Raw genomic sequence first — 22,755 nt, 5'->3', positions numbered from 1 at the left:
AATCAAAATAATACTATCAGTCATCTTATTCTCTACCAAATTTCTAGAGGTCAAGACAATGATACAGATTATTTACTTGTGTCACTGTTAGTGTCATTCTATGAATAACAGACCGATAGAAAGAGAGCTCTGTGTCTTGTACCTGGGTTCGTGCTCAGTTGCTTGAAAATGGGACTTGTCAGAGGTTCTTCTTCAGCCTTACACCAGCCTACAGCGGTAGCTTCTACTTCACCAAACTTTGTTCTGAAACAAAACAAATAAAACACATCTTCAGGGTCAAGCATATGTATCAAATCATGATCACACAATTAAACCTTCTTCTTTGGTCAGTACTATTGAAGATTTGTTATTGTTTCTTGTTCACAAAAGCACTAATCAAAAAATTGCTCCAGGGGCTTGCAACGCAGTACAATATATTACCTTACTGGGAGAATGCAAGTTTCCAGTACAAAGGACTTAACATTTCTTACATACTGCTTGACTAAAATCTTTACAAACATTGACTATATTCTATACAAGAAACACTTAACAAGGGTAAAAGGAGAAACAGAATCCGTTAGTCGCCTCTTACGACATGCTGGGGAGCATCGGGTAAATTCTTCCCCCTAACCCGCGGGGGGTTGTACAAGATAATGAAATAGAGTGAATTTTGAAGTGCATTCATAATTAAAGCCCAATCATGTGGTTTAACCTACCTAGTCTTGAAAAGCCTGTCCGAGGAAACAGATCAAGCACCCTTCCGCAGACCTTCCTGACGGAAGAGTCTTGGTTGTAACCGCTCACTTTCTAAAGTAGTCCATAAGCAGTTCCATGTGCCTATGTTATCACTGTAACCAGCTCCTTTGTGTACCTGTGATCTGGATGAGCTGCAACACATAAAACTTTCATATGAACACTATGTCAAGTATACCAGTTAGCATCCATCAAACACTGACTGACTGAGGAGCATCACAAGATCTGTTCTAAGGAGGTAACAACTATTGTCACAAAGTGTTTATGATACAGCTGCAGGCACATGGCACTGAGTGGTCAATTGGTGAGGGGGGGGGGGGGGCAGAAGTTCTGCTCAGTCTTGTCTGCTGATACTACACTTTGTGGTGGTGTAAGGCAGGGAATCACACCCCAACCACTGGCCCCGCCCACCTGGTGTCGAGTGCCTGTGGATACATCAGTCCCAGTCATGGCTGGCCCCCGGTTGACAACTGCCATGTACGTCATGTACGGGTACATTTACTTTGCAGTACAGATTAGTTTCAATAGCAATGACATCATGGACGCACACCTGCCCAACGCAGACAAGGACAGCAAAATCAGGGACCAAACGTGATAAAGAGTAACTAATCGTCACAAACATCAAAATGCTTTGCATTTCTTGACCAGATAACAATCATTTCTGGGCAATTGAAGATTATTATTCCACCTACAGGCTATCACCCCCATGGCTGTTACTTGTAACACATTTCATTTCTTAAAATATGTTTTGTAAAGTAATACTGTAGTTAATAGATTTCTCTGAAAGGCACATTCCTTCTCATGAAAACAATTTGGCTCACCGTCTAAGATCTGGTCAGGCTTTAAAATGGGATAAGACATGATCTCTTAACTTGTTCACATACCCACAATGAACGGTCTGGTTGCTCTCTGCGCCAAGTGCGATTGTGTTATGAATAAATGCTGTAAAAGCTACAACTGTACTAGCTCATTTAAAAAAAAAATCACAAAATGTCACTTCACCACAGCAAGCAAACAGTGTGTTTATTTCTGGTATAGAACAGACACACACATACACACACACACACACATACACCAAAGCAACACAAAAGCCCAAAACATGCCTACCATCTAAATGAGGAATCCAGTTCCAACTGTCTTCTGCCAATATAACACTGCCAGAGACACCATGGTGTAGAAAGTCAGTTTAAAGAGAGACTACCTGAAAGAAAAAATGATACAATAATAATAAAACACCCAGTGCAATAGACATACTTGCTCGTTAAAGGCTTACTTTACCATGTAAAAACATTTTGCTTCACAGTCTCAGATCTTGTCAGGCTTTTACTTGGGATAAGATCATCCCTCTACTTGGACGAATAGCAACATAGATCAGCTTGAATGCTCTCTGTGCAGAGTGGTTTTTGTTTGTTTGTTAAAGAATTAGTTTTGTTAACAACACTGGTACCTTTTTGTGAAAATATTTCATCACACATTTTAACTCACCACAGCAAGCAGTCACTGAATATATAATTTTTTGTATGTGGCCAAGATGAGGGATTCCATGTTAAAGCATAGCCACATTATACTGTAGTGACAAGGCAAGTGGGCCTTTAAATTGTAAACTGATATATATTGTGCATTTTGACTTCTTCATAAATTATAACCCTGATGCAGGCAGTCATCAGTACATGTAGTGGTTTAGTCCCTTGAATGAGAAAAGAATGACTTTGCAAGAAAGAAACTCGGAGTCAAAGTCAAAATACCCTTTATTACAAACTATAGATTCCACAGGGTTTGAAGTTAGAAAGCTCTGAAAATAACTCTGCTATTTGAAATTGACTAATAGTATTAACTTATACCGCCATACATGATACACATGTACAGACAAATGAACTAAGGCTTGTGAAGATCTATCCATAATCCTGCTACACAAAGACACAATCATTCAGAGGTTGAAATTGCCAGGGTCATTTTCCATCCCCATGTAGCCTGGATTTAATTACTGGCATGTTTTTCAGTTAAAGAGATGTGTCACTCAGAATGACAGGAGATGGTTCACTCAATGCAGAGCATAATATAACATTGATTTCTTCATGCCATCTGATTTGCAGTTGAATTCACAGGGCGAGAAAAATTCTAGACTGTCCTCAACATTCTATGCTGACTGTAAATTGTAATTATATAATACACACCCTAGCTAACTGGTACACTAATCACTTGCTCTGGCTTACTTCTTTTTCCAACATAATAAATCTGTTATTTGTACTTTAGCCTTTTGTGGTAAAATATTCTCATTACCACCAGTTGCACTCACAAGCTATTGCACTAGTGTATTTTGGAAATGATCAAAGGACTTACTTGTGTTCTACAACAGCACCATGTCAGTGTTGCGGGAAGAATGAGGCAGGGCTTGGTAATAACTGAGACCTGCAAGTAAACAGAACATATTTAGAATCCCAGCATGTGTTATAATTTGTGTATATTTATATTATAAGGTCTTACATTGCAATAACAAACACACACACACACATGCACACACTCATTCAATGTGCTCTATGTGCTAAGAATAAGAGTGATTGTTTAATGAATTAACGCTGAAGAAGCTACTAGTTGCTTAAACACATTCATAGCAAAATGTCACTTGATCACCACATCAAGCACACTGTATCTTCATTTCTGGTTGTATACATTGTATGCAAGTGGAGGGATGATCTTATTCCATGTAAAATCCTAGCTCAGCTGATCTCTCTCAACTTGGATTCATACCAAAAATCAGGAGCCTGGGTGTTTCTGTTCAGTGGGCATTTCCCTATTTGTTTTATTTGAATGCATTTCTTAAAAAGAACACTTCCTCTGCATAGCCGTCAGGATGTTGGTTCCACCTTTAGGAATGTGTCTTAGTGGACGGACAATCTTATTCCATGTACATGTTCCATTCCTTCGTGCATTATGTGATTCTACTGTATTTTAGTCATAAACAATGACCTTCATTCTAATAAGAAGAGACGATTACCTTTCACCTCGGACGTGTCAACTCATATTTTGCCGCTGAGTCGGTGGACAGTTGCTGGAAACCGAGTCCGTCGTCACACTTCGGGCTTTGGCAACTAAGTTCACTTTGCGGGTCTTTCCCCTTGTAACACCATACTTGTTCGATCACAGTTTCTTTGTTCATCGGCCGAAGCAGGCCCCTCCTTCGCTCCCGTCTCGGCCACAGTTTCCTCAGTGCAGTCGGGCATGAGAGCCCGCCCTTGAACGCACTCTCCCCTGTACCGCATAGTTTTAAACCTCCCCACCTTTTTAATCTCCCTGTTTGCCGGAGCTAACCACTATCGGTAACAGTGACTCAACCGCAGGACTCTGAGACGTTCGCAAGAACCCAGTCCTCTTCGGAAGAAGATGATGATCAAAGATCATGATGCATTGCCGACGCCGGCCATGTTGAATTAGTGAAAACCGAAACGTGGAAGCGAAACTAACTTATCTTCGGGAATCAATTAGGAAAATTATATGTGTAGTAGGTAGAAAAATGGCATTTAATGAGACAGATAAAACTCGGATCAAATGAGAAAGAAAGAACTATCCAAACTTGCAAGCACAGCCGCGGTAGTCCTAAGTACGTACTGAAGTTCCCGATCCATGTTTTAGTCTAACCAGCGCTGTCTCTAGTCTATTGATGCGCAACAGGATAAGAGATACCCTGAGGTTATAAGTGATACTCCCACATACGTTGCACAAGCATAATTTAACGTTACCTTATGTACGGTCCAACCGGTGTGCAATGGGTGCTCTCTCTCTCTCTCTCTCTCTCTCTCTCTCTCTCTCTCTCTCTCTCTCTCTCTCTCTCTCTCTCTCTCTCTCTCTCTCTCTCTCTCTCTCTCTAACCTTTCTTTCTTTATCTTCCTTCGCGATTCCTTCTCAAGAACGAAGTTTGTTTATCACGAACAATACCCAGTGTGTCCATTTTCCCGATGCCAGACGGCAATACTTCAACCGTATTTACTCCAGAACATAGGCTGTTTATCTGGAACAATAGCAAAATGCATCAATTATTCGCAACGATGGCTCCGTGCCTTTGAAAAGTTTATGCATTCAGCCCCGGGTTTTCAGATAAAAGCGGCGATTTCTGGATAAAATCTTTGCTGGCAGAACAAACAAAGACATCTTAAAAAAATCTTTCCATCTCCTATTCTTTTGCCTCTCAACAAAATATGGTGTCGGCCTTGCGCGTGTTCTTGCGTGTGCCATGGTTGTTATATTATTGGTTTCAGTTTTTCCTGCAATGCTTTATATGTGGGTGAAGGTATTTATTTATCAGAAACCATTGCTCTGCTCTGCATGGAAAATAGTGTTCTTTTCTTGTAAAAAAAAAACCATAGCTCCCTGTCTCCGTTTATGTGTGTCTGTGTGTCTGTCTCTCTTTCTCTCTCTCTTTCTTTCTCTTTTTGTCCCACTGTATCTTTCTCTTTCTCTCTCTCTGTCCTCTCCCATTCTCTTTGTCCCCCCCCCTCTCTCTCTCTCTCTCTCTCTTTGTCCCCCCTCTCTCTCCTCTCTCTCTCTCTCTCTCTCTCTCTCTTCCTCTCTCTCTCTCTCTGTGCTCGTTTCACTGTAATCCTCAGTTTAAGTATGTCCTCTAGGTATTTCTTCTACTACTACTCTCTCACACCAAGACACGCAGGCGCTGCATTGTAATACACTGCAGGAGCAGCTGGCGTGGAAACGGTTAAAGAGGAGGTAATGCATTTTTAAAGAGATTCTCAAGAACCTGAGTTGTGGCTTTTCAGAAGAGAAAGAGGGAAGGAAGAAGAATGAGTTGGAATGGACATTTTGCAGACGGAGCGCCAATTGCCAGAGGTAAACTTCTCTGTTTTGATTCACTTCTCTTCGCTTCCCGTTATTCTTCCTGTTCTTCTTCCTCTTCCTCCGCCTCTTCGCCTCCTCCTCTTTCTACTATGCATCTCTGTTCCCCTATTTATTTATTTTTTTGGGGGGTGGGGGTGGGGGGGGGGGCGTATCTCTTCGTAGAACCGGTGTCACGAACTGAAAACTCTGCCTGAACAATCCTTCTCATTGCGGTCAATGCGCATGCGCTAAAATGGGGAGCTTAATCAGGTCGTGAACAACCTAACCCTAACCCTAACCCTTACTCTAATCCTAACCCTAATCCTAGCCCTATAACCCTAACCCATGGTTCGTTCGGTCAAAGGGTCGCATTTTTTAAGTCCAAGATTGGCGCATGCGCATTGACCGCAATGAGAAGGATTGTTCAGCAGAGGTTTCAGTTCGTGACACCGGCACTGGACTTGTGTTCCCGGCTTTGGTCACGGGGTTGGAATCTAGGCTAGGTGGGGACGGAAATATCTATCTATCTATTTGTGTTACTGAAGCTCCTCTCGTCACCACACAGACAGGCTGTAAGTCTTAATGGCTTGCAGGAGCATCTGGTTTTCAAACAAGCACGAGGAGGATCAAGCTTCAGGGATCGTGAACAACTAGATCTTTCCCGTTTGGGGAAAAAATGACAACAAATTGGTAGGACTGGTTTGTAAACAGGTGTGCATACGTATCTTGTAGTGGTTTGGTTGGGTGCGATTCTTTCTGTCTATGTTTGTGAAGGAGGAGGGCTACCAGGCTCTCACTCCCCCCCCCCCCCCCCGCTCTCCCTCTCTCTCTCTCTCTTCGTTTCTCTCTCTCTCACTCACTCACTCACTAACTCTCTTCCTCTTTCACTCACTCACTCACTCACTCACTCACTCACTTTCTCTCTCTCTCTGTGTCTCTCTCTCTCAGTCTCTCTCTCTCTCTCTCTCTCTCTCTCTCTCTCTCTCTCTCTCGTCCCCTCTATCGATCGATCTATCTATCTGTCTATCAATCTATCCCTCATATTTATCTATCGATCCATCGACCTATCTATCTATCTATCTTTCTATCTATATCTATCTATTCATCTATCTTTCCCTCTCCCCTCATGTACCCGCACAAACAGACCGAAAGCTTTAAACGACCTGCACGTGCAGCTTGTTTTCAAACAAGGACGAGGGGGCTCATTTTCAAGGGATCTTGAACAATTAGATGTTTCTCTCTTGGGGACAAAATGGCAACAAATTGGTAAAAGGCTGGTTTGAAATTAGCTGCAATCACCTTGCAGAGGTTAGTTGTTTTTTTGTGTTTTTTTTTGGGGGGGGGGGTGAAGAAGGAGGGCCCTCTCTCTCTCTCTCTCTCTCTCTCTCTCTCTCTCTCTCTCTCTCTCTCTCTCTCTCTCTCTCTCTCTCTCTCTCTCTCTCTCTCTCTCTCTCTCTCTCTCTCTCTCTCTCTCTCTCTCTCTCTCTCTCTCTCTCTCTCTCTCTCTCTCTCTCTCTCTCTCTCTCTCTCTCTCTCTCTCTCTCTCTCTTCCCAGATGCGCACACACACTCACACGTTTACATACCCACACAAACAAACAAACACACACACACACACACACACACACACACACACACACACACACACAAGACGGACAAGCAAACTGAAACTGAAACTTAGATCTCTCCAAAAAATGAACATTATTTTTCTCTCGAAATCGACAAAAACATTGATTTAAAATCAGTTTGAGGGCAGCCTTGAGGGATAGGCGGGGGATGGAAAGACAAGTTCGCATGTGTGAGATTGGGGGGTGGTGTGGGGGATGACAGTACGATAGGAGATGGAGGGGGGAGCCTGGGGGTAGGGGTGGGAGAGGGCCGACGGGAGCGAGTGGGTGTTAAGATGAGAGGATGCTGGGGTGCAGCCTCCAGACTCGGAGCTCCGAACTCCATTATTTCTGCAATTGTTTACAAATCTGCCGGAAGACAAGCGACAGGACATCTTGTACCACCAGCTGGGCTATTGTTCTCCAGACTAGTTCAACTTTTTTGTTTCATTGGCTTTCACATTTTTTTTTTTTGTATTCACTCCGTAGTTTTTATGTTGGAGGGCGTTGGCAGGGGGTCAATTATTTTGTCTAAGTTGGTTGTACAGCTGTTTTCGTGGCCTTTTCTATCCCCTTCTTCTTATTATTTTATGGCATTGTGCAATAACAAACTGCAACTGATTTCGCAATGCACTTCTCGTGTTTAAACTTGGATCGTTCCATTCAAGTTTTCCTTGACTTTGTAAGGCCGCATCACATTGTGTGATTATGAAAAATAAATGAAAAGGGAGTCCGATTATTTCCAGTTTCAAACAAGTCGCCGGATGAAAGCGATATTACAACATTCAGCCAATAGATTAGCTTAAAGATAGTATACCGAATGCGCCATTTTGGAAACTTTCTGACGATTTGAACTTCAAAAAGTGCAAGGGACATTCGCTGTACTGTAATTTAGAAACACCTGCAATGATTTGCTCAAAACTGCCCAGAAACTATGCCAAATAATTAAGTAAATTTTAATCAGCGAGGGGTTTGCCTTGCCCAGCTCTCCTGTCAGGAGTCCGGACTTCCGGTCGTCATCATTAGTTATTTAGTGTTTATAGATACCCATTCGTCAAAGCAGATTAAGACCGTTGGACTGGGGAAGTCAAACCTACAGTCTAGCTTACGCATGCAAATTCCGTGTCATACAGGGCGAAAACGCTTCGCATAACAGAAACAAACACAATGACCGTTGGAGAATATCACGGTCTGCAATGCCTACTAAACACAGCATTCACATTTGAAAAATAGAACGCTCAAACACTAATTTTAAGACCTTCCTCATGTGTATTGTCATCTATTCAACTCCTATAACGAACTCTGTAGCCTTCGGCTCAATTTCAAATCGGTATCTCTAGGAATAGCGTATGAAATACTCAGGGTCGAAAGGTGGGACGAAAATTAGGACTCACACAGAAAAGCGTCACAATCAGAATTACAGTCTGGGATTCCTACTCAAACCACAGCCGTTTTCAATTTGAGTAAACGTTTATTTTAAGGTATTCCTGGTGTGTGGTCACATAATTACAACTCCCAGCCTGAACTGTATAGCTCTTATGGCGATTTGAGACAGTTTTCTTGTTAGATATTATCCCTTTGAAATATCAAGACTGAATAAACTGTATCAGTCTTCACCGAGACTGAGTCGTTGCTGTCCCAAACCCGTTGATCGAGATGGCTCTTAATTGTCTTGGCAAAACACGCAACCAGTTGTACTAGTTTTCAAGTCAAACAGTTTCAAGTCAAACAGTTTATTTACCAAATGCAAAGCACAGGATTTTGTTATGGTGTATTCATCCAAACTTCACACTCCTTCCACCCGCATATATCATAATAAATATGTACAGATAAAGTGTTCAATTTCACTGGGCCTATTTACATGTGTACACCAACCAGACAGTTCAAAACGGACTGGTTGTTCTTTTAGCACCAATTTGACAGGAGTAATCACAGGTTACATGGATAAAGATAAATGAATTCCCTAAAATCATATCTAAAAATATAGTCATCAATATAATAAATCCGAGTACATGCTAACACAGTTATTCAAATGACACAACCCTTATATCTATTAAGATATTTCATTTAAGGATACTCGATCCCTTTCAAAACTTTAACTGACACATATCACAAATCTAACAGATCTAAGAACGATCCACCATTGAGGCCGCAAGGACTGCCTCAGGAAAGAAACTGTTTCTGAAACGAGAAGTCCTGCTCTTCAGAGCGCGGAAGCGCTTGCCTGACGGGAGGAGCTCGAACAGATGGCCGGCTGGGTGAGATGAGTCTGCCACTATACCCCTAACTCTCTTTGCTAAACGTGAGCTGTACAGTGAGGCGACTGACGGAAGTTCGCAACCCACAATACGAGACGCTTGTCTGACAATGCGCTCCAGCTCTTCCTTGTTCCTAGCACTGGCACCGCTAAACCACACGGTGACTGAAAAACACAGAATGCTTTCTACAGTGGCCCTATATAACTGCTTTTGGATGGCTTGGTTCAGTCTAAATTTCTTCAGCTGTCTAAGGAAGTGAAGCCTCTGCTGACACTTCTTGATGATGGGCTCTGTGTTTTTGTCCCATGTGAGGTCGCTCGAGATGATTGTGCCTAAAAATCTAAAGGAGTCGACCTGCTCAACACTTTCACCGTTGATCTCTAAAGGGGTGAGTGCGAGTTTGTTCTTTCTAAAATCTACAATCATTTCTTTGGTTTTAGAGACATTGAGCTCTAAGTTGTTGTCAGAGCACCAGCCAACCAACTGTTCCACCTCCTCTCTATACACACTTTCATCATCGTTGGAAATCAGCCCCTCAACTGTCGTGTCATCTGAAAACTTCAGAACCAGCACAGATGGATCTGATGATACACAGTCGTTCGTGAAAAGTGTGAATAAAAGTGGAGAAAGCACACACCCCTGGGGTGCCCCTGTGTTCAGCGTGGCTGAGCAAGAGTATGAACCGTTCACCTTGACTACCTGTGGACGGTCTAAGAGAAAGTCTAAAACCCAATGACAGATGGACGGATGTACGTTCAGGGCTGACAGCTTGTCAAACAGCATGTGGGGGATAATTGTATTAAAAGCACTACTAAAATCGAGAAATAAGATTCTAGCGTATGAACGTGACTTCTCCAGATGACGCAGGATGTGGAACAGACCTAGCGCTACAGCGTCCTCAACCGATCTGTTTGCCCGATAAGCGAACTGGAGAGGGTCACGTGAGGCACCAGTGCATGCCTTTAAGTAGGACAGAACGATCCGCTCAAAAACCTTCATGGCCACTGATGTGAGTGCGACTGGGCGGTAGTCATTAAGCTGGGCGACACGGGGTTTCTTGGGGACAGGGACTATCACAGACGACTTAAAACAACAGGGGACAGAATGCAGATAGGAACAAACTTCAGTTTGTTATTTCTACCCTTATTGTTGTGTTTGTTTGTGTTGTTTATGTCATGGGTGAATTTTCAACCTGTGTTAAGAAAAACAGAACACACGAATACATAGAAAATAAAACACAAGAACACAATAATGCCTACTGCCTCTCTCGCATGGTCGGATCGAATACGTTTGAACCTCTTTGCTGTAGCTGTGTAAACCAGTGTGTCTGCAGACACGTTGATTCCACCTCATATCGATGTGAAATCGCTTTCAAATGTTAGTCAAAGAGATCTAATTCAAAAAGTCTCTGCTGCTGTGTTGTATCGTGTCTCCTGTTGTCGTGTGTATGCTTTGCGGTTCTATGCAACCCCCGTCAGTAAGACTTCAGGTGCAATGTCTAGGACACATTTCTGGATTTTAAAGATTGGTCATTGACCCTTTTCTTAAGGATTTGCCTGTTCGCTATGTTTAGTGCAGTTTTTCACCAAGTTCAGTTTATGGGAAGTATCAACATCCACTGTGTTTGAAGTGACCATCTAAAGATTTTGCACTTTGATGCAATCCCATAAACAGTGTTCAATGTTTTATCTTCTAATGCTTAGAGGCTACAGCAAGATGTATCAACTGCTATCGTCAGTGACTCGTCAGAGGCTCTTAGCGGCTGCTTTGAGTCTACAGACTGGAGCATCTTCTCTGATCCCAGCCTCGATGCGACAGCCGACGTCACCTCGGCGTACATCGCCTTCTGCGCGGACACTGTTCTTGAGACCAAGTCCTGCACAGTCTACCCCAACACCAAGCCTTGGGTAACACCGGGTTTGAAGAGGCTGCTCTACAGGAAAGGGTAGGCGTTCAAGAGCGGTGACCGCGACGAGGTGAAGGCTGTCCAGCGGCAACTTACCAAGCAGATCAGAGAGGACAAACGTCGCTTCGCGACCAAGCTGGAGAATAACTTCAGAGAGGGCAACTCCAGGCAGTACTGGCAGGACGTCCAGACCATCACCTCCTACAAGCCGAAGAAAGTCCCACTCAAGACGACGGATGAGGCGAAGCTGGCAGGAGAGCTGAACACTTTCTATGCCCGGTTCGATCAGCGTAACTTCAGCGAAGAACAACGGAAAGTCATGGAGGAGGTGCTCAGCCGCCCGTCCACGCCCATCATCATCACCACCGACGAAGTCCGGTCGACCTTCAAGAAGGTCAAGGCACGCAGTGCCGCAGGCCCAGACAACATCACTGGCAGACGTCTACGGGAATGCGGAGACTCCCTTGCCCCTGTCTACCGCGAGCTCTTCCAGAGGTCCCTCGACGAACATTCCATCCCTGCAATCTGGAAGAGCTCCATTCTTGTTCCTGTACCCAAGAAGCCCAATCCCTTGACATTGAACGACTACAGGCCCGTAGCGCACACCTCTATCCCCTTCAAGTGCGCTGAGAAGTTGGTCCTTCGGAGGCTGAGGTTGGAGACAGAGGACCATCAGGATCCTCTTCAGTTTGCATACACCCGCAACCGGAGTACTGAAGATGCGATCCTGACCCTCGTCCACAACGTCTCCGCCCACCTGGAGAAGCCCTCCTCTTACGCCAGGGTCCTGTTCATCGACTTCAGCAGCGCCTTCAACACCATCCAGCCTCATCTCATGATGAGGAAGCTGCTGGAGTTCGACGTCAATCCAGTGCTGATCAGTTGGGTCTTCAGCTTCCTTAAGGCTGTTCTTAACCAGACGAACCTTTGGTTCGCGAACTAGGTTCGTGGGGTTCGGCGAACCTCAAGACTGGTTCGGCGAACTTGTCTTGGTTCTTAACCAGACGAACCTGAGTTTTCGAACTAGGTTTGGGGGGTTCGGCGAACTAGGTTCGGGGTTTGCAAGTCATGTCTTGGAAACCTTGAAGATCGGGCCGAACCTTTGACTCTTCTGCCAAGGAGGAAGACAAATTATTGAAAAACTGAATCTCAATGGCGGACGAAATCACCCAAGTCAAAATTACATTTTCTGAGATTTTATAAAAACAACGCTTGAACGAAAAGGTAGAATGGTGACTTCCGTTCGATTTCAAGTTAAGCTTTTCACTTTTCCGAGCAAGACAACCGCTGAGAGTGAAAAAACGCCGCTGTTCGACTTCGAAATTTCCAGTCGTAGACGACCGTCGCTTCTGCAGCATTGTCACGATTGTGTTTGTGCAGGTGAGGCAGTGTTACTCATTTCGCTGAGCTCGTTTTCGTATTGTTGTGCATTAGGATCATCTAGTATGATATGAATAAAAGCAGGAATGACTTCGGCATGTAAACGCATTGATTTTGTCGAAATCAGCACAGCAGTAAGCTAGATTCTTTCTGCTCAATTTGTTTAATTTTTTTCTTCAAAAGTTTATGATTTTGATTGTTTGTTTATCTCATCGGCACAACATCCATCAGGCAAAATATCAATATGTTGAATGATAACGTTGAGATAAGGAAGTTCACACATTTATCTGCTTGCAACAACAATCGCAAGGACAGATCTATCTGCTTCGTTGACTGCTAGATTTTCATTGAATTTCCCAAGTAATGATGATCTCGTTTTCAATTAGATCTGGACAGTGTTTGTGTTCTTAGATTCATGATTGACCATGCAGGCTGATTGAGATCATAACATTGTGTTTGTTTGTGCTGGTGCAATGTGCAGATCAATGGCCCGGACCGCAGGATGACCCAGTGATCAATACAACTTGCGTTCACCACTCAACATTGTCTTCCACCTAACTCAAGGGCAAAAATAAAGGTACATGCTGGTGAAATCATTGTGCAATTTATGTCTGTGAAGATCAAGATAGTTGTTAGCTCTAACTGATCATGCTTATTATTATCAAGTTACATACACACTCCGCCCCAGCACCACCCTAAACCAATAACAACACTCTCCAGTCCAACTACCCCCACCCTTCCGTGCAACATATGTTGCCGTCTGTACTTTGTTTGTGGTTATGGGGAGTGCTCAAATAGTTCCATAACTGTTAATATAAATTAAAAGTACTGAGAGTTTCATTTTCCATTGCTCTTCCCCTTCCTCACGTCACATTACACACTCCCTTTGCCCCATCCCCCACCCCCTCTCTCTTTCTATGCTCTCTTTTTTATATTTAGTCAAGTTTTGACTAAATATTTTAACATCGAGGGGGAATCGAAACGAGGGTCGTGGTGTATGTGCGTGTGTGTGTGCGTGCGTGCGTGTGTGCGTGTGTGTGTGTGTGTGTAGAGCGATTCAGACTAAACTACTGGACCGATCTTTATGAAATTTGACATGAGAGTTCCTGGGTATGAAATCCCCGAACATTTTTGTTTTCATTTTTTTGATAAATGTCTTTGATGACGTCATATCCGGCTTTTCGTGAAAGTTGAGGCGGCACTGTCACGCCCTCATTTTTCAACCAAATTGGTTGAAATTTTGGTCAAGTAATCTTCGACGAAGCCCGGACTTTGGTATTGCATTTCAGCTTGGTGGCTTAAAAATTAATTAATGACTTTGGTCATTAAAAATCTGAAAATTGTAAAAAAAAATAAAAATTTATAAAACGATCCAAATTTACGTTTATCTTATTCTCCATCATTTGCTGATTCCAAAAACATATAAATATGTTATATTCGGATTAAAAACAAGCTCTGAAAATTAAATATATAAAAATTATTATCAAAATTAAATTGTCGAAATCAATTTAAAAACACTTTCATCTTATTCCTTGTCGGTTCCTGATTCCAAAAACATATATATATGATATGTTTGGATTAAAAACACGCTCAGAAAGTTAAAACAAAGAGAGGTACAGAAAAGCGTGCTATCCTTCTTAGCGCAACTACTACCCCGCTCTTCTTGTCAATTTCACTGCCTTTGCCATGAGCGGTGGACTGACGATGCTACGAGTATACGGTCTTGCTGAAAAATGGCAGCTACTTGACTAAATATTGTATTTTCGCCTTACGCGACTTGTTACATTTAGTCAAGAGTAAGAGTGACCACTGCGAGTCCATGAAACCGGCTCCTGTACTCAACAAGAAGCGTGGCGAGAGAGAATTCCATTTGCGCCCTCACGGCAAAGCCATAAAGGGATTGTTCCCGGGTTTTACCCCGACTTTATATGAGATACACAACCAGTGTATGCGTGTTTGTAAGTGGTATAGCTCATTTCGGACCCCTTTGTACTTCAATTTCCCCCTATATCTCACGATCTGTTCAGTTATTGTCAGATTCCGTTGCACCAGTTGATTGAGGGTAGCGGGACTATTACATTTTGTTAAAAAAAATTAAACAAGTCGCGTAAGGCGAAAATACAATATTTAGTCAAGTAGCTGTCGAACTCACAGAATGAAACTGAACGCAACGCAACGCAGCAAGACCGTATACTCGTAGCATCGTCACTCCACCGCCCGTGGCAAAGGCAGTGCCCGTGGAATTGACAAGAAGAGCGGGATATTCGTTGCGCTGAGAAGGATAGCACGCTTTTCTGTACCTCTCTTCGTTTTAACTTTCTGAGCGTGTTTTTAATCCAAACATATCATATCTATATGTTTTTGGAATCAGGAACCGACAAGGAATAAGATGAAAGTGTTTTTAAAACGATTTCGAAAAAAACATTTTGATAATAATTTGTATATATTTAATTTTCAGAGCTTGTTTTTAATCCGAATATAACATATTTATATGTTTTTGGAATCAGCAAATGATGGAGAATAAGATAAACGTAAATTTGGATCGTTTTATAAATTTTTAATTTTTTTTACAATTTTCCGATTTTTAATGACCAAAGTCATTAATTAATTTTTAAGCCACCAAGCTGAAATGCAATACCGAACCCCGGGCTTCGTCGAAGATTACTTGACCAAAATTTCAACCAATTTGGTTGAAAAATGAGGACATGACAGTGCCGCCTCAACTTTCACGAAAAGCCGGATATGACGTCATCAAAGACATTTATCAAAAAAATGAAAGAAACGTCTGGGGATTTCATACCCAGAAACTCTCATGTCAAATTTCATAAAGATCGGTCCAGTAGTTTAGTCTGAATCGCTCTACACACACACACACACGCACACACACGCACACACATACACCATACCCTCGTTTCGATTCCCCCTCGATGTTAAAATATTTAGTCAAAACTTGACTAAATATAAAAATTCAGGCATGCATGCAAATGTTTTCTTCATAAAAACTACTAACTAAGAGGTCTATTGCCCCCCTTTGAGAAGGCCTCAAGCCCAGTTCAGTCGGCAAGAATATGGATTAAGTCCGTGCCTTTCCCAGTCACCCTTCATTACGTTTAGTCAAGTTTTGACTAAATGTTTTAACATAGAGGGGGAATCGAGACGAGGGTCGTGGTGTGTGTGTGTGTGTGTGTGTATGTGTGTGTGTGTGTGTGTGTGTGTGTGTGTGTGTCTGTGCGTGTGTGTGTGTAGAGCGATTCAGAGAAAACTACTGGACCGATCTTTATGAAATTTTACATGATAGTTCCTGGGTATGATATCCCCAGACCCTTTTTACATTTAGTCAAGTTTTGACTATGTTTTAACATAGAGGGGGAATCGAGACGAAGGCCGTGGTGTATGTGTGTGTGTGTGTGTGTGTGTGTGTGTGTGTGTGTGTGTGTGTGTGTGTGTGTGTCTGTGCGTGTGTGTGTGTAGAGCGATTCAGAGTAAACTACTGAACCGATCTTTATGAAATTTTACATGAGAGTTCCTGGGTATGATATGCCCAGACGTTTTTTTCATTCTGTGGATACATTTCTTTGATGACGTCATATCCGGCTTTTTGTAAAAAGTTGAGGCGGCACTGTCACACCATCATTTTTCAATAAATATTGATTGAAATTTTGGCCAAGCAATCTTCGACGAAGGCCGGACTTTGGTATTGCATTTCAGCTTGGAGGCTGAAAAATTAATTTATGACTTTGGTCATTAAAACTCTGAAAATTGTAATTAAAATTATTTTTTTTATAAAATGATCCGAATTACGTTCGTCTTATTCTTCATGATTTTCTGATTCCAAAAACATATAAATATGTTATATTTGGATTTAAAACAAGCTCTGAAAAAAATGAGAAAATTATGATTAAAATCACATTTCTGAAATCGATTTAAAAACAATTTCAGCTTATTCCTTGTCGGTTCCTGATTCCAAAAAAATATAGATATGATATGTTTGGATTAAAAACACGCTCAGAAAGTTAAAACGAAGAGAGATACAGAAAAGCGTGCTATGCAGTACAGCGCAACCACTACCGCGCTAAATAGGCTCATCAATATCAATGCCTTTTGCACGAGCGGCGGACTACGGTCATTGTGAAAAAATGCAGTGCGTTCAGTTTCATTCTGTGAGTTCCACAGCTTGACTAAATGTAGTAATTTCGCCTTACGCGACTTGTTATCTTTTACTTCTTCTTCTCTTTCTCTCTCTCTCTACCTGTATAAATCAGCTCTCTGGTTGTTGCTTCTGTAAGTGTAATGTAAAGTTCTACATCTCTGCATTTGTATTGTCATTTTTCAGAATGCCCTTGTAATAACTTCAGCGTCTGCCCATGGAGTCTATATTGGTTAAAGTGTTAAATGTGATGTGATCAAGAGGATGCCGCAATGATCCAGGTAATATTGCAAATACTCAAACTGATCTAAAAGCAGAAGCATAACGTGATCCACAAACATTTCTGCTTAAACATTACAGGGTTACAGTACACCCAGAAAAACAGCTGGATGTTAGTGCATAATTATCTGCAAGTGCAAGCAACATCGACCCTCTCCCCCTGCTCTTTTTCCATCAGCAAGAGCAACATTTATTTTCATGTACAACTTTTCTAGTGCCTCTTATGTTGTATAACTGTTGATATTTAAATGAAGCAAGTGTTTGTTTTCAATGGCACTGCATTTCCCATGTACACACACACACACACACACACACACACACACACACACACACACACACACACACATTCGCATTGTCTCTGCCTGTCTGTCTGTCTGTGTCTGTCTGTCTCTGTCTGTCTCTGTCTCTCTCTCTCTCTCTCTCTCTCTCTATCTCTCTCTCTCTCTCTCTCTCTCTCTCTCTCTCTCTCTCTCTCTCTCTCTCTCTCTCTCTCTCTGTTTTTACATCAGTAATTTTGATCACTTGCACTTCACTGGGATTTAGTTACTGAATCAGTCATTCAGTGAGAGTGTTATGTAGAGTAAGAGTATTGAGTCTGCTGCTGCTGCTGCTGTTGTTCTTACTCATTACTGTTTTTTCTCTCTGCATAATTCTTGTTTTCCCTTAAAATGCTGGTGTTTTTTTCATCATTGCAGTATCTGTCCATTGAGTCTGCGTCTGAGCTGTGATGGGACCAAAAAGATTCCAGAATGAAAGAGGTAACTTTTACTGATCTTTATTTAGTTTATGGAGAAGTTGGTTCACATAATGCATTACAGAGTTGCTGCCTTTTTAGATATATTAAACATTGTACCAGTCATTACATGATCAAACTGTGTTAGCCACCCCACCTTCCCCGGTTCCCAGCTATCCTTCTATCCCCGCCTCTAAACCCCCACCCCAATCCTTCCATCTCCCCCAAATCAAATTTACTGACACAACACTGATTTTCATTTTACCTTATTTAAGTGTTCTTTGAATAAAATTATATAGCCTGTTGCTGCTGCAAATGTTGTTGTGACTGTTCTTCCTCAGTGTATATTTTTTTCGTTTCCTCAGAATGCAGTTCTCCCATGCACCACAGCGTCTATCAATGGAGTCTACAATATTGTCTGGGATGTGATTTGAGCAAGAGCATGTCAGAATGATCAAGGTAACTTTTTAAACACACAGAACTGATCAAACTGTAGAATTCAAGTACACAATTTCAGATGTTTTCAAATGCATAACATACTGCAACAGTCAGGGTCTTTCTCCACATAAAGAGTGTGAGGTTTTCTTGGTAAAATTGCGATTTTTGTCGCTATGCGCAGGGTGCGACCTTTTTATTTGATTTTTGTACTATAAAGGCAGATATTCAAATAAAATAAAGTCTTGCATGGGGAGGAAGGAATATGCATGAGGCTTTTGACAAGACAAACTGTCCTTATTAGAGTCTAAACATACGTTGCTTACCGTTAGAACCAAAATGTCAGACATCATAGATGCTCCAATTAAACAAAAGAAGGGCATCCTTTTACTTTTTTTTTAACAATAACAATAACAATAACAGCACTTTATTGTCCATTAAAATATTACATAAAAATGGAAATTTTTCTTCGGCACACCCTGTCTGCCTGTAAACGATTATAACAACAATTGTATAGGACGACACACATAAAACATAAAACATAAAAGGGATACAGTCAAATATGATATTGCACTATGTAAATTTACCCTCTCATATCACAGGAGTTGGGTTTCACAAACATAATTATACACTGTACCGCACATTAATAACCTGGTTGTGTTCTGTGGCAGTGCATAGTGGGAACCGTTTTGCTCAATGAATTTCACATGTGTCTGTAACTTGAATCTCCACCAAAAGAAGCTGGACGTAAAAAGGGGTGTCTAAAAAAAAGCGCCCTATTTCCTTTTTGATCTCTTTTTTTTTTCGCAGTCAAAAATGTGATTAAAAAGAAAATAGGGAGTTTTTTTTTACCATCCTGTATAGTCTTGTTGTTCCCATGTAAAAACCTAGTCAAACATGTGGTGTCTGATATGCTGGGTAATGTGGTGAGGAACATGCCTGTAAAGGCCCAGTGATAATTGTGACCCTCCACCACGGAATGAGTCGCATATCACCTTTGCATGATTTTCATATTTGTACATTTTCATAAAGAGTTTTTTATGCTCTATTCAGTGGTGAAAACCGTTTTAGAAAAGAGCAAAAACTGTTTGAGTTATAAGCCTGTGACTAAGGTGACCCACGCACTGTTACCAGACACTCCCCGGACTTATATTAAGCCTAGCGCAGAACCGCGCCAGGTGACATGCGACTCATTTCGTGGTGGAGGGTCACAATTGTGAAAGCCGTTCTGCTCAGCTGGAATTTGATGAATTTTGTTGTTGTTGTGTTTAATGAAATGAATTTGCAAAAAGGAAAACAATTTTTTTTACTGTTCACACAAAGCACTTGTAGATATTTGGTATGTGCCGCATGTCAGGGGTGGTCTTATTCAATCAATCAATATGAGGCTTATATCGCGCGTATTCCGTGGGTACAGTTCTAAGCGCAGGGATTTTTTGATTTTTGATTTTATTTTTTATTTTTATGCAATTTATATCGCGCACATATTCAAGGTGCAGGGATTTATTTATGCCGTGTGAGATGGAATTTTTTTACACAATACATCACGCATTCACATCGGCCAGCAGATCGCAGCCATTTCGGCGCATATCCTACTTTTCACGGCCTATTATTCCAAGTCACACGGGTATTTTGGTGGACATTTTTATCTATGCCTATACAATTTTGCCAGGAAAGACCCTTTTGTCAATCGTGGGATCTTTAACGTTCACACCCCAATGTAGTGTACACGGAAGGGACCTCGGTTTTTCGTCTCATCCGAAAGACTAGCACTTGAACCCACCACCTAGGTTAGGAAAGGGGGGAGAAAATTGCTAACGCCCTGACCCAGGGTCGAACTCGCAACCTCTCGCTTCCGAGCGCAAGTGCGTTACCACTCGGCCACCCAGTCCTAATACATACAGGTAAACCCCCCTTTCGGACCCATTCATTTCAGACTTCCTCCTTTTTAAGATCTTGCTTCTTGAGATGTTCTGTTACGGGTGAAGTGGCGTGCAGTGGTAAGACGTCGGCCTCCTAATCGGGAGGTCGTGAGTTCGAATCCCGGTCGCTGCCGTCTGGTGGGTTCAGAGTGGAGATTTTTCCGATCTCCCAGGTCAACTTATGTGCAGACCTGCTTAGTGACTTAATCCCCTTCGTGTGTACACGCAAGCACAAGACCAAGTGCGCACGGAAAAGATCCTGTAAACCATGTCGGAGTTCGGTGGGTTATGGAAACACGAAAATACCCAGCATGCCTACTCAACGAAAGCGGAGTGAAGCTGACTATGCTCTCAGAGTATAGTGTGGGGAACCCAAATGGGCAAACAAGCTCACACGTCACCAGAATTTCTGGAACGCTGAAGAAGAAGAAGATGTTCTGTTCATAACCTCTGTAAATTACCCCCATTTTTAGACCCCTTCCATTTTAAGACTTGATTTTCTCACATTTTTTAAGGTCTTAAAAGGGGTTTCCCCTGTACTCCTAAAAAAACCCTGACCCACAAAGTAATTTAATTATAACTGCTGTAATCGTTCCTTCCGTGTGCTATTATCTGTGGCTTTTTTTCCTCCTGTGTTGTCTCATCCTCTGTGCGCCCTGAAAGAGACCTCCGGGTCGAAATTGCCGTACCTTTTCTTATCCAGCTGTGATCCCGCCTTCGTATTAATGTGAGGGCAGTACTTTTTTTTTTAACTTTCAATATTGACCGAACGTTTTGCATAAAACACCAATAATGAATTAAAAATACATCAGAAAATTATTTCCTCACTATACACAATAACCCCTCATTTAAAGGCTGACAAAGTCCTATTTAATTAGTTTACTTACTTCCAGGGCTTTTCCCATCGTTGCGGGGATGTATAAATTAAGCTTCCTGCAAAGTTTTAGGTTTGAAGTCATTATACCAATTACAAGAAATAATCAATTCTTAATAAAGTTTATTGCTATCTTTAGAAACAGTTCTCCAGGGCTTGGGCTATTTTTAGACCGTCAACACAGACAGTACAGCTTCGTCAATCCCCGCGTGAAGGAAATCGCTCACCTTCCACGTGCAAAACGTAGTGATATTGACACGCCAGATTAGCGCGGTAGCGGATTGTGCTAAGCAGGAAAGCGTGCTTTTCTGTATTCTTGTTAACTTCGCAATTTCCGGAAAACATCCACTTTCACTTTGAGACTGTTCTGTTTACATTCGACACTATCAACACCACTTTGCAATACTGAAATAATTTTTTCTGTTTTCGAAAGCTACAGCCAATCGTTATTATATCCCCTTAGGTACAGTTTTATAACATTATTGGCACATGTAAACAATAGGAATTAATTAATGAACGCTACGAAAAGGGCAGCCTTTAACCTATGAACTTGCAACTGTGTTGACCTGTGTAATGTAACATAGACCACCACCATCTCTGTCTCTGTCTCTGTCTCTGTCTCTCTCTCTCTCTCTTACACCCCTTACCTGTTCGCAAACCTTTACCCAAATGTATGCTAAATGTATATACAATACAAGACAAGACAAGACAAGACATGGCAAGACAAGACAAGTTAGGAAAAGGTTGCCAGTAGGCCAATAGAGGGATGACAAGACAAGACAAGGCATGACAAGACAAGACAGGACAGGACAGGGACCACAAAAAAAAAAGAAAGAAAAAAAGAAAGATAACTAATTCGGTCAACAGATGTAAAAGAAATAAGCATTTGTTTGGGTTGAATGTTTGGGTGTCACCCTGTATATATTTGTATTTTTGCAGGACAGGGTCGAGTTGTGATGATGTCAGGGCGACTGAAGACACACCAACAAGTATTCTTCGGAAGTGTTTGGAACACAAATGAACATTATTTCATAATAAAAAGGCGGCTGACATTGATGTTCATATCGGTTCATGTTCATATTCTCAGCACAGACGTGTGCTTAGAAATCGGATGTTTAAGAACAAGAGACAACCCTGAATAAAGCCTTATGAAATATGGTTGGAGCTGGATCAAAAGTGTGTGTGTGTGTGTGTGTGTGTGATTGAAGGGCAACATTTATAAATGATGAGACAGAAAGCTAAAGCACATCCTTTTATCGTACGTTCCATATCGTCCTCCTACTTTAAATGCTTGCTAATACAGACGTTCTCCAAGAAAACGTCTATCCAGTAATGTTTTGTTTATCGCAATGAAAGCTTTTTTTTGAGAAGAATGAAGAGGAATCAAATGTTTTAAAAACAAGAAGGGCAAAGCCCATACGACTCACATGCTTTACACATTTTCCTACCAAAATACATGTGACCTTGACCCAAGGTCAAGGTCATCCAAGGTCATGCAACACAAAGCTGTTAATTCAAGACATAGGAAGTACAATGGTGCTTATTGGCTCTTTCTACCATGAGATATGGTCACTTTTAGTGGTTCACTACCTTATTTTGATCACATTTCATAAGGGTCAAAGTGACCTTGACCTTGATCATATGTGAACAAATTTGTCT

General features: G+C 41.8%; 1 protein-coding gene and 2 long non-coding RNA genes across 4 annotated transcripts; 2 read left to right on the top strand and 1 right to left on the bottom strand.

The window, feature by feature from the left end:
* Window positions 1–438: 438 nt before the first annotated feature.
* LOC138957546 (uncharacterized) lies at window positions 439–4,573 on the bottom strand. Its single transcript, XR_011453075.1, has 4 exons — window positions 3,728–4,573; window positions 3,073–3,141; window positions 1,840–1,933; window positions 439–866 (listed from the first exon to the last, which is right to left on the bottom strand). It is a non-coding gene; the product is annotated as an uncharacterized lncRNA (long non-coding RNA).
* A 5,844-nt stretch (window positions 4,574–10,417) lies between these two features.
* Window positions 10,418–12,204, top strand: LOC138957544 (uncharacterized). The gene is made up of 4 exons (XM_070328646.1): window positions 10,418–10,429; window positions 11,124–11,327; window positions 11,379–12,110; window positions 12,199–12,204. Exons 1-4 carry the CDS (start codon window positions 10,418–10,420, stop codon window positions 12,202–12,204), a joined length of 954 nt encoding a protein of 317 aa, XP_070184747.1.
* A 20-nt stretch (window positions 12,205–12,224) lies between these two features.
* On the top strand, window positions 12,225–22,449 carry LOC138957545 (uncharacterized). Of its 2 annotated transcripts, XR_011453074.1 has the most exons (6): window positions 12,225–12,706; window positions 13,188–13,283; window positions 17,040–17,134; window positions 17,828–17,890; window positions 18,231–18,324; window positions 22,036–22,449. It is a non-coding gene; the product is annotated as an uncharacterized lncRNA (long non-coding RNA). The 2 variants fall into 2 exon arrangements; XR_011453073.1 differs by lacking the exon at window positions 22,036–22,449 and having other exon boundaries at window positions 18,231–18,478.
* Window positions 22,450–22,755: the final 306 nt, after the last annotated feature.

The sequence above is a fragment of the Littorina saxatilis genome, unplaced genomic scaffold (genome assembly GCF_037325665.1).
Source record: "Littorina saxatilis isolate snail1 unplaced genomic scaffold, US_GU_Lsax_2.0 scaffold_665, whole genome shotgun sequence".
In the NCBI taxonomy this organism is placed as follows: Eukaryota; Metazoa; Mollusca; class Gastropoda; order Littorinimorpha; family Littorinidae; genus Littorina; species Littorina saxatilis.
Note: the sequence above shows the minus strand (reverse complement) of the source record. Positions and strands in the feature narration are given on the sequence as shown.